This window comes from Oncorhynchus mykiss, chromosome 2 (genome assembly GCF_013265735.2).
Source record: "Oncorhynchus mykiss isolate Arlee chromosome 2, USDA_OmykA_1.1, whole genome shotgun sequence".
Classification (NCBI taxonomy): domain Eukaryota; kingdom Metazoa; phylum Chordata; class Actinopteri; order Salmoniformes; family Salmonidae; genus Oncorhynchus; species Oncorhynchus mykiss.
Window position 1 is genome coordinate 99615832 of NC_048566.1, and position 12522 is coordinate 99628353.

Genomic DNA, 12522 nt, shown 5'->3' on the forward strand with positions numbered 1-12522 from the left:
TCACATCCCGCTCTTCCTCTGTTTCCCCCATCTCATCTGGGAAATTCTTCTCTTTCTGCCCTTCCACCTCCTCCTGCCCCTTCTGCCCCTCCACCTCCTCCTTCTGCCCCTCCACCTCATCCTCCCCCTTCTGCCCCTCCACCTCCTCCTGCCCCTTCTGCCCTTCCACCTCCTCCTGCCCCTTCTGCCCCTCCACCTCCTCCTCCCCCTTCTGCCCCTCCACCTCATCCTCCCCCTTCTGCCCCTCCACCTCCTCCTTCTGCCCCTCCACCTCATCCTCCCTCTTCTGCCCCTCCACCTCCTCCTGCCCCTTCTGCCCCTCCACCTCCTCCTTCTGCCCCTCCACCTCATCCTCCCCCTTCTGCCCCTCCACCTCCTCCTCCCCCTTCTGCCCCTTCACATCCTCCTGCCCCTTCTGCCCCTCCACCTCCTCCTCCCCCTTCTGCCCCTCCACCTCCTCCTGCCCCTCCACCTGCTCCTGCAACTTCTGCCCCTCCTCCTGCCCCTTCTGCCCCTCCACTTCCTCCTGCCCCTCCACCTCCTCCTCCTGCACCTCCACATTCCCTTTCTCCTCCTCATCTCCAGCCTTGGAGGCATGACATGGATTGTCACTGAACTGATGCTCAGATGAGATACAGGGATTTGTATGTGTCTCTAGTCTTTCATTATACATAACCATTTCCTCAGACTCAGGTCCGTACAGTGACCTGGTGTGTTTGCATTGTCCAGTGCTGCTCCCATCCCCCTCCAGGCTGTTCCCCTCCACACTACCCTCCACATAGGAGTCATCCTTGGGGCAATAGGTACCATCCTCACATTCCACGTAGGTTCCGTCTTCGTGTTCTATGTAAGTTCTGTCTTCACATTCCACGTAGGTTCTGTCTTGGTGTTCCACGTAGGTCCTGTCTTGGTGTTCCACGTAGGTTCTGTCTTGGTGTTCCGCGTAGGTTCTGTCTTGGTGTTCCGCGTAGGTTCTGTCTTGGTGTTCCGCGTAGGTTCTGTCTTGGTGTTCCACGTAGGTTCTGTCTTCACATTCCACGTAGGTTCTGTCTTGGTGTTCCACGTAGGTTCTGTCTTCACATTCCACGTAGGTTCTGTCTTGGTGTTGCACGTAGGTTCTGTCTTGGTGTTCCGCGTAGGTTCTGTCTTGGTGTTCCACATAGATGCCATCCTCAGTCTCTACATAACTTCCATCCTGAGGCTCAGGATAGTGTTTGTAGTACCTCACCTGCATACTCTGGTCTTCCACCTGTAGTACCTGATCAATGTCTTGCTCCACACCCTCCGCGTCCGAACCCACGTTGTCATACTCTGAGCAGCTGTCCTCCTCCTCCTCCTCTTCCTCCTCATCCATGCTGTCAGGGATAATGGTGTCACCGGGCTGGTTCAGCGGGGGCTCAGAGGAGACACTAGCTGTAGCAGGGACAGGAAGAGGTGAACCGGAGGGACTAATCAGACACGGCTGGTTAGGATTGGCACTGGTAAGGACAGGTGGTGGTTTAACAGTCCTGGGCTTGCTCTCCTGACTGGATGGGGAGTCAGAGGTGGGCCTGGTGCTGGGGCTGTTTGGACTCTCTCTGCAATGCTGCTGGGGATGTCGGGGATGGGACTGGGCATCTGGCTGCTGAGGGTAGTTCTGGGCCTGAGTCAGGTGGCTGTAGGCTTGGTTTGGGTGGGCCTGTGTTGCACTAGCAGGGACAGGGACAGGTGCTGCAGGGCCAGGGGTCCTCTCGTCATTGTTATTGTCCAGCTCCTCAATGCTGGTGCTCTGAGAGTGCTGAGGATGGTCCTCACTCTTCAGACTCCGAGGCCCATTATGAGGTCCTTCAGTTGGGCCTTTGCTGCTCAGACTCATCAGTAGGCTCATCAGTCCTTCATTAGTAGGCTCCCCTGTGGATAAGGGGCCAAGGCAGGGCGGAGGGCCCTTACTCCTCAAACTCTGTGGTCTTTCTTTCTGAGGTCCTTCATTATGAGGTCCTTCATTAGACTCTTCTGTGGATCCTGTGGGTCCAGGGCAGGGTGGAGGGCTGGTGGCCAATATTCTCCTAATAGTCCCTGGCTTTTTCTCTATGAATCCAGCATGGCCAGGGCAGGATGGAGGGCTGGGCCCCAGGATTCTGGTGATCTTCTCTGACTTCCTCCCATGAGCCATGGCTCAGGCTGGCCCATCAAATCCCCCACCACACTATCCTCAGTCCTAAAATAAGACCGCAATGAACCCATGGTCAAATTATTATCGGAATTGCATATCGGGTTTACAAGCTAAATCTATGCCTAAAATCGTTTACTGGTTCTATTTACACAGCTAGACCAAATAAGGGTGTACGGGGAACGCATGCAATCCTCAAGTGAGCGAAATCAAATGGGTTATTCGTCTAAAACTGCGTCACTACACATCTGCGTTCAATAATACCCGCCAAAACCACACACATCTAAATGCGAACTGTCCCTGTCCATGGTGCTGAACCGTACAACGGATGATTGATGCTACTTGCAGTCGGCCTTTTTTTGTTGATCATTATGACGTTGCAAATGCTGTTGCAAATGCTGTTGCTATTGCGGATCGTATAAGATCTCGTGCGAGATTCTTCCATTGAACATTGCAGATAATCAAAATGATAAACGATTACGCCAAACTTTTGCCGCAACTGCAGGGGTAGCGTTAGAAATATGTTCTTTTGAGCACAGGATAGGAAAACGCACGCATTCGTTCTATCTCAACCTATTTCTTAAATCGGATCCGGGTTTTCATGCACTCAGCATCTTTTGTCTGTCTCCCATAAAACGCAGATATGTTTTTCTCATCCATTCTCTGAAAACCGCTAATCGTCACATTCAACCAAAGCGTTGTAAATCTATGGGCGACAAAAACAAACCGTTTACCTCTTATAGGCATAATTAACAACGACCTTGATTTGATTGATTTCTCATTGAGACTGCACCACGCTGGTGGTGTGCTATAAGCTAATCAGGCTGGTGGTGTGTTATAAGCTAATCAGGCTGGTGGTGTGTGTGTGTGCGTGCCATGATTCTCTGTGCCATAGAACCAAATCTTTATGATAGAGACCTGAGATAGCGAGTTGCAAGCTGATCTGTTTCTATTAAAGTTTAATAATCAAAATAATATAAGCCGATATCCGACTTACCAGCATTGACTGATGATCAGGATCTTCGCTACTTTTTAAATTCTTGCCTGTGTCCGGATCAGAGATTTGCCTTAGAAAAAAAAAAACGGGAATCTGGTGAATTTAGAAGAAAAGAGAAAGGGGCAAGCAGCCCTGGAACATGTGTAAGGAATACCCCAGGCAGGCATCTCTATTCTCTCCTCAGCCTCTGTATGCTTCAGTACGTGGGTTGGGAAACACTGTTGGGGGTACCGGAGGACCAGGGTTGGGCTGTTGGGGGTACTGGAGGACCAGGGTTGGGAAACACTGTTGGGGATACTGGAGGACCAGGGTTGGGCTGGAGGACCAGGGTTGGGCTGGAGGACCAGGGTTGGGGGTACTGGAGGACCAGGGCTGGGAAACACTGTTCTGGGTCATCTGATCTCATTAAAAGTATCCTTCATGAGACTGAACAGAAATCAGTGTCAAAGTGAGAGTCCTATAAACATTACGGCCATTTGTTTCCTAGGGGTTAAAAACATTTAATATCCAGATGCTCAATTAGCCCATGCATTCAGTCTATTTTTGTATTTTAATTAGCATTTCTACAGAAGTGGTAGGCTACACCTCCTAGGCCTAGTATTTATGTCAATTAATAACAATGATTTTTTTTATTTTCATGTTGTGCTATTATTTTGTGAAAGCACACATTGACCTCCATTTTCAACCATCTATGAAAATCCACCAATATCGAGGGGATGTGTGTAATCTATTCGCCTACTTTAGTCTACTCTAGATATGCATCTGACATCCTTTGGCTCGGTTGCACACGAACGCAAAACAGGCTGTTCATGTAACAACAAAACCCCCCGGGGGCTACTCAACTAGCTTCATTTAATCTAAACCTCATAGTAATGTTTATTAACAATGACACAATGTGGAACCAGTATGACAGTTTCTCTGTCTGACGCCTGCAAAGAGAACTAGCTAGTCGTCTCAGGTTGTTGGAGGTTAACCAGCGCAGTCGCACATTGCCCATTCTGAATGAAAGATACGCGGTGAACGACACTGGTGACACTAGTAAGTGGATGGAGCTATACTATTAAAGGACTTATACCATTATGACGTCACTGTGACATTGTTCTAAAGTATATCTGGTACTGATGTATTTATGACCATGTTCATCAAGTATGTTTTGTCTCACTGTCACACAGTACAGAAATATGTCTGAGTAGTAGTTGGGAACTGTAACTTTTGATTCTCTCTCTCTGTCTCTGTCTCTCTCTCTCTCTCTCTCTCTCTCTGTCTCTCTCTGTCTCTCTCTGTCTCTCTCTCTGTCTCTCTCTGTCTGTCTCTCTCTCTCTCTCTGTCTCTCTCTCTCTCTCTCTCTCTCTCTCTCTCTCTCTCTCTCTCTCTCTCTCTCTGTCTCTCTGTCTCTGTCTCTCTCTCTCTCTCTCTCTCTCTGTCTTTCTGTCTCTGTCTCTCTCTGTCTCTGTCTCTCTCTCTCTCTCTCTCTCTCTCTCTCTCTGTCTCTCTCTGTCTCTCTCTCTCTCTGCCTCTCTCTCTCTCTCCCCCCCCTCTCTCTCTCTCTGCCTCTCTCTCTCTCCCCCCCTCTCTCTGTCTCTCTGTCAATTCAATTCAATTCAATTCAAGGGCTTTATTGGCATGGGAAACATGTGTTAACATTGCCAAAGCAAGTGAGGTAGACAACATACAAAGTGAAAATATAAAGTGAAAAACAACAAAAATTAACAGTAAACATTACACATACAGAGGTTTCAAAACAGTAAAGACATTACAAATGTCATATTATATATATATATACAGTGTTTTAACAATGTACAAATGGTTAAAGGACACAAGATAAAATAAATAAGCATAAATATGGGTTGTATTTACAATGGTGTGTGTTCTTCACTGGTTGCCCTTTTCTCGTGGCAACAGGTCACAAATCTTGCTGCTGTGATGGCACACTGTGGAATTTCACCCAGTAGATATGGGAGTTTTTCAAATTTGGATTTGTTTTCGAATTCTTTGTGGATCTGTGTAATCTGAGGGAAATATGTCTCTCTAATATGGTCATACATTGGGCAGGAGGTTAGGAAGTGCAGCTCAGTTTCCACCTCATTTTGTGGGCAGTGAGCACATAGCCTGTCTTCTCTTGAGAGCCATGTCTGCCTACGGCGGCCTTTCTCAATAGCAAGGCTATGCTCACTGAGTCTGTACATAGTCAAAGCTTTCCTTAATTTTGGGTCAGTCACAGTGGTCAGGTATTCTGCCGCTGTGTACTCTCTGTTTAGGGCCAAATAGCATTCTAGTTTGCTCTGTTTTTTTGTTAATTCTTTCCAATGTGTCAAGTAATTATCTTTTTGTTTTCTCATGATTTGGTTGGGTCTAATTGTGCTGTTGTCCTGGGGCTCTGTAGGGTGTGTTTGTGTTTGTGAACAGAGCCCCAGGACCAGCTTGCTTAGGGGACTCTTCTCCAGGTTCATCTCTCTGTAGGTGATGGCTTTGTTATGGAAGGTTTGTGAATCACTTCCTTTTAGGTGGTTGTAGAATTTAACGGCTCTTTTCTGGATTTTGATAATTAGTGGGTATCGGCCTAATTCTGCTCTGCATGCATTATTTGGTGTTCTACGTTGTACACGGAGGATATTTTTGCAGAATTCTGCGTGCAGAGTCTCAATTTGGTGTTTGTCCCATTTTGTGAAGTCTTGGTTGGTGAGCGGACCCCAGACCTCACAACCATAAAGGGCAATGGGCTCTATGACTGATTCAAGTATTTTTAGCCAAATCCTAATTGGTATGTTGAAATTTATGTTTCTTTTGATGGCATAGAATGCCCTTCTTGCCTTGTCTCTCAGATCGTTCACAGCTTTGTGGAAGTTACCTGTGGCGCTGATGTTTAGGCCAAGGTATGTATAGTTTTTTGTGTGCTCTAGGGCAACAGTGTCTAGATTGAATTTGTATTTGTGGTCCTGGTGACTGGACCTTTTTTGGAACACCATTATTTTGGTCTTACTGAGATTTACTGTCAGGGCCCAGGTCTGACAGAATCTGTGCATAAGATCTAGGTGCTGCTGTAGGCCCTCCTTGGTTGGTGACAGAAGCACCAGATCATCGGCAAACAGCAGACATTTGACTTCGGATTCTAGCAGGGGGAGGCCGGGTGCTGCAGACTTTTCTAGTGCCCGCGCCAATTCGTTGATATATATGTTGAAGAGGGTGGGGCTTAAGCTGCATCCCTGTCTAACCCCACGACCCTGTGTGAAGAAATGTGTGTGTTTTTTGCCAATTTTAACCGCACACTTGTTGTTTGTGTACATGGATTTTATAATGTCGTATGTTTTACCCCCAACACCACTTTCCATCAGTTTGTATAGCAGACCCTCATGCCAGATTGAGTCGAAGGCTTTTTTGAAATCAACAAAGCATGAGAAGACTTTGCCTTTGTTTTGGTTTGTTTGGTTGTCAATTAGGGTGTGCAGGGTGAATACATGGTCTGTTGTACGGTAATTTGGTAAAAAGCCAATTTGACATTTGCTCAGTACATTGTTTTCATTGAGGAAATGTACGAGTCTGCTGTTAATAATAATGCAGAGGATTTTCCCAAGGTTACTGTTGACGCATATTCCACGGTAGTTATTGGGGTCAAATTTGTCTCCACTTTTGTGGATTGGGGTGATCAGTCCTTGGTTCCAAATATTGGGGAAGATGCCAGAGCTAAGTATGATGTTAAAGAGTTTTAGTATAGCCAATTGGAATTTGTTGTCTGTATATTTGATCATTTCATTAAGGATACCATCAACACCACAGGCCTTTTTGGGTTGGAGGGTTTTTATTTTGTCCTGTAACTCATTCAATGTAATTGGATAATCCAGTGGGTTCTGGTAGTCTTTAATAGATGATTCTAAGATCTGTATTTGATCATGTATATGTTTTTGCTCTTTATTCTTTGTTATAGAGCCAAAAAGATTGGAGAAGTGGTTTACCCATACATCTCCATTTTGGATAGATAATTCTTCTTGTTGTTGTTTGTTTAGTGTTTTCCAATTTTCCCAGAAGTGGTTAGAGTCTATGGATTCTTCAATTGCATTGAGCTGATTTCTGACATGCTGTTCCTTCTTTTTCCGTAGTGTATTTCTGTATTGTTTTAGTGATTCACCATAGTGAAGGCGTAGACTCAGGTTTTCTGAGTCTCTATGTTTTTGGTTGGACAGGTTTCTCAATTTCTTTCTTAGATTTTTGCATTCTTCATCAAACCATTTGTCATTATTGTTAATTTTCTTCGGTTTTCTATTTGAGATTTTTAGATTTGATAGGGAAGCTGAGAGGTCAAATATACTGTTAAGATTTTCTACTGCCAAGTTTACACCTTCACTATTACAGCGGAACGTTTTACCAAGGAAATTGTCTAAAAGGGATTGAATTTGTTGTTGCCTAATTGTTTTTTGGTATGTTTCCAAACTGCATTCCTTCCATCTATAGCATTTCTTAATGTTACTCAGTTCCTTTGGCTTTGATGCCTCATGATTGATTATTGCTCTGTTTAAGTAGACTGTGATTTTGCTGTGGTCTGATAGGGGTGTCAGTGGGCTGACTGTGAACGCTCTGAGAGACTCTGGGTTGAGGTCGGTGATAAAGTAGTCTACAGTACTACTGCCAAGAGATGAGCTATAGGTGTACCTACCATAGGAGTCCCCTCGAAGCCTACCGTTGACTATGTACATACCCAGCGTGCGACAGAGCTGCAGGAGTTGTGACCCGTTTTTGTTGGTTATGTTGTCATAGTTGTGCCTAGGGGGGCATATGTGGGAGGGAATGCTGTCACCTCCAGGCAGGTGTTTGTCCCCCTGTGTGCTTAGGGTGTCAGGTTCTTGTCCGGTTCTGGCATTTAGGTCGCCACAGACTAGTACATGTCCCTGGGCCTGGAAATGATTGATTTCCCCCTCCAGGATGGAGAAGCTGTCTTCATTAAAATATGGGGATTCTAGTGGGGGGATATAGGTAGCACACAGGAGGACATTTTTCTCTGTTAGGATAATTTCCTTTTGAATTTCTAGCCAAATGTAAAATGTTCCTGTTTTGATTAATTTAATGGAGTGAGTTAGGTCTGCTCTATACCAAATTAGCATACCCCCTGAGTCCCTTCCCTGTTTCACACCTGGTAGTTTGGTGGATGGGACTACCTGTCATGTACTGTCATGTTGTGTCTTGTCTCTGTCCTTTCCCTTCACCCTGTCTCCCTCTGCTGGTCGTTGTTAGGTTACCTTTCCACCCCCTCTTTCCCCCAGCTGTGCCTTGTCTCCTCCTAACCACCTCGTCACCCCTTTTCCCACCTGTTCCCTTTTTCCCTCTGATTAGTCCCCTATATCTCTCTCTGTTTTTGTTCCTGTCCTTGTCGGATTCTTGTTTGTTGTGTTTCATGCCTGAACCAGACTGTCGTCATGTTTGCTGTAACCTTGTCTTGTCCTGTCGGAATCTGCCGGTCCGTCTGAGCCTACCTATGTTTGGTAATTAAAGAAGCTCTGTTTAAGTTAATTCGCTTTTGGGTCCTCATTCACGCACCGTAACAGAAGAATCCGACCAAGAATGGACCCAGCGACTTCGGATCCTCTCCACTCAGCCGTCGGGATCCAGGGAGCGATGCTAGGCAGACACGAGCAGGAAGTGTCTGCTGCTCGACATGCCGTTGAGACCCTGGCCACCCAAGTCTCCAACCTCACAGAACAGGTTCACCATCTCCGCCTCGATCCACCGGCCACTTCCAGGGCTTTCGAATCTCCGGAGCCCAGAATCAATAACCCGCCGTGTTACTCTGGGGAGCCCACTGAATGCCGCTCGTTCCTCACCCAGTGTGATATTGTGTTTTCTCTCCAGCCCAACACTTACTCCAGGAGCACTGCTCGTGTCGCCTACGTCATATCTCTCCTTATTGGACGGGCTCGTGAGTGGGGCACGGCAATCTGGGAGGCAAGGGCTGAGTGTACTAACCAGTATCAGGACTTTAAGGAGGAGATGATACGGGTTTTTGATCGATCTGTTTTTGGGGAGGAGGCTTCCAGGGCCCTGTCTTCCCTATGTCAAGGCAATCGATCCATAACAGACTACTCTATTGAGTTTCGCACTCTTGCTGTCTCCAGTGGCTGGAACGAGCCGGCCTTGCTCGCTCGTCTTCTGGAGGGTCTCCGCGCAGAGGTAAAGGATGAGATTCTCTCCCGGGAGGTTCCTTCCAGCGTGGATTCCTTGATTGAACTCGCTATTCGCATTGAGCGACGGGTTGATCTTCGTCACCGAGCTCGTGGAAAGGAGCTCGCGCTCTCCGTCGCCCCCCTCTCCGCATCACTACCATCTTCCTCTGCCGGCTCGGGTGCTGAGCCCATGCAGCTGGGAGGTATCCGCATCTCGACTAAGGAGAGGGAACGGAGAATCACCAACCGCCTCTGTCTCTATTGCGGTTCCGCTGGTCATTTTGTCACTTCATGTCCAGTAAAAGGCCAGAGCTCGTCAGTAAGCGGAGGGCTACTGGTGAGCGCTACTACTCCTGTCTCTCCTTCAAGATCCTGCACTACCTTGTCGGTCCATCTACGCTGGACCGGTTCGTCAGCTTCCTGCAGTGCCTTAATAGACTCTGGGGCGGAGGGCTGTTTTATGGACGAGACCTGGGCTCGGGAACATGACATTCCTCTCAGACAGTTAAAGGAGCCCACGGCCTTGTTCGCCCTGGATGGTAGTCCTCTCCCCAGGATTCAGCGTGAGACGCTACCTTTAACCCTCACTGTTTCTGGTAATCATAGTGAAACCATTTCTTTTTTAATTTTTCGTTCACCTTTTACACCTGTTGTTTTGGGCCATCCCTGGCTAGTTTGTCATAATCCTTCCATTAATTGGTCTAGTAATTCTATCCTCTCCTGGAACGTCTCTTGTCATGTGAAATGTTTAATGTCTGCTATCCCTCCTGTTTCCTCTGTCTCTTCTTCACAGGAGGAGCCTGGTGATTTGACAGGGGTGCCGGAGGAATATCACGATCTGCGCACGGTGTTCAGTCGGTCCAGGGCCACCTCTCTTCCTCCACACCGGTCGTATGATTGTAGTATTGATCTCCTTCCGGGAACCACCCCCCCCCCCCGGGGTAGACTATACTCTCTGTCGGCTCCCGAACGTAAGGCTCTCGAAGATTATTTGTCTGTAGCTCTTGACGCCGGTACCATAGTCCCCTCCTCCTCTCCCGCCGGAGCGGGGTTTTTTTTTGTCAAGAAGAAGGACGGGTCTCTGCGCCCCTGCATAGATTATCGAGGGCTGAATGACATAACAGTGAAGAATCGTTATCCGCTTCCTCTTATGTCTTCAGCCTTCGAGATCCTGCAGGGAGCCAGGTTTTTCACTAAGTTGGACCTTCGTAACGCTTACCATCTCGTGCGCATCAGGGAGGGGGACGAGTGGAAGACGGCGTTTAACACTCCGTTAGGGCACTTTGAATACCGGGTTCTTCCTTTCGGCCTCGCTAACGCTCCAGCTGTCTTTCAGGCATTAGTCAATGATGTCCTGAGAGACATGCTGAACATCTTTGTTTTCGTTTACCTTGACGATATCCTGATTTTTTCACCGTCACTCCAGATTCATGTTCAGCACGTTCGACGTGTCCTCCAGCGCCTTTTAGAGAATTGTCTTTTTGTGAAGGCTGAGAAGTGCACTTTTCATGCCTCCTCCGTCACATTTCTCGGTTCTGTTATTTCCGCTGAAGGCATTAAGATGGATCCCGCTAAGGTCCAAGCTGTCATTGATTGGCCCGTCCCTAAGTCACGCGTCGAGCTGCAGTGCTTTCTCGGCTTCGCGAACTTCTATCGTCGTTTCATCTGTAATTTCGGTCAGGTGGCAGCTCCTCTCACAGCCCTTACTTCTGTCAAGACGTGCTTTAAGTGGTCCGTTTCCGCCCAGGGAGCTTTTGATCTCCTCAAGAATCGTTTTACATCCGCTCCTATCCTTGTTACACCTGACGTCTCTAGACAGTTCGTTGTCGAGGTTGACGCGTCAGAGGTGGGCGTGGGAGCCATTCTTTCTCAGCGCTCCCTCTCTGACGACAAGGTCCACCCATGCGCGTATTTTTCTCATCGCCTGTCGCCGTCGGAACGTAACTATGATGTGGGTAACCGCGAACTGCTCGCCATCCGGTTAGCCCTAGGCGAATGGCGACAGTGGTTGGAGGGGGCGACCGTTCCTTTTGTCGTTTGGACTGACCATAGGAACCTTGAGTACATCCGTTCTGCCAAACGACTTAATGCGCGTCAGGCGCGTTGGGCGCTGTTTTTCGCTCGTTTCGAGTTCGTGATTTCTTATCGTCCGGGCTCTAAGAACACCAAGCCTGATGCTTTGTCTCGTCTCTTCAGTTCTTCAGTAGCCTCCACTGACCCCGAGGGGATTCTCCCTGAGGGGCGTGTTGTCGGGTTGACTGTCTGGGGAATTGAGAGGCAGGTAAAACAAGCGCTCACTCACACTCCGTCGCCGCGCGCTTGTCCTAGGAACCTTCTTTTCGTTCCCGTTCCTACTCGTCTGGCCGTTCTTCAGTGGGCTCACTCTGCCAAGTTAGCCGGCCACCCTGGCGTTCGGGGTACGCTTGCTTCCATTCGCCAGCGTTTTTGGTGGCCCACCCGGGAGCATGACACGCGTCGTTTCGTGGCTGCTTGTTCGGTCTGCGCGCAGACTAAGTCCGGTAACTCTCCTCCTGCCGGCCGTCTCAGGCCGCTTCCTATTCCTTCTCGACCGTGGTCTCACATCGCCTTAGATTTTGTCACCGGACTGCCTTCGTCAGCGGGGAAGACTGTTATTCTTACGGTTGTCGATAGGTTCTCTAAGGCGGCTCATTTCATTCCCCTTGCTAAGCTTCCTTCTGCTAAAGAGACGGCACAAATCATCATCGAGAATGTTTTCAGAATTCATGGCCTTCCGTCAGACGTCGTTTCGGACAGAGGTCCGCAATTCACGTCTCAATTTTGGAGGGAGTTTTGCCGTTTGATTGGGGCTTCCGTCAGTCTCTCTTCCGGCTTTCACCCCCAGTCTAACGGTCAAGCAGAACGGGCCAATCAGACTATTGGTCGCATCTTACGCAGTCTTTCTTTTCGTAACCCTGCGTCTTGGTCAGAACAGCTCCCCTGGGCAGAATACGCCCACAACTCGCTTCCTTCGTCTGCGACCGGGCTATCTCCTTTTCAGAGTAGCCTCGGGTACCAGCCTCCGCTGTTCTCATCTCAGTTCGCCGAGTCCAGCGTCCCCTCCGCTCAGGCTTTTGTCCAACGTTGCGAGCGCACCTGGAAGAGGGTCAGGTCTGCACTTTGCCGTTATAGGACGCAGACTGTGAGGGCTGCTAATAAGCGTAGAACTAAGAGTCCTAGATATTGTCGCGGTCAGAGAGTTTGGCTCT

General features: G+C 48.3%; 1 protein-coding gene across 1 annotated transcript; it reads right to left on the reverse strand.

Annotated features, from left to right (window-relative positions):
• LOC118936886 (spore wall protein 2-like) lies at positions 1-3311 on the reverse strand. The gene is made up of 3 exons (XM_036934513.1): positions 3147-3311; positions 374-2197; positions 1-18 (listed from the first exon to the last, which is right to left on the reverse strand). The coding sequence occupies exons 2-3, from the start codon at positions 2150-2152 to the stop codon at positions 1-3; spliced, it is 1797 nt and encodes a 598-aa protein (XP_036790408.1). The 5' UTR covers positions 2153-2197; positions 3147-3311.
• Between the last annotated feature and the right edge of the window lie 9211 nt (positions 3312-12522).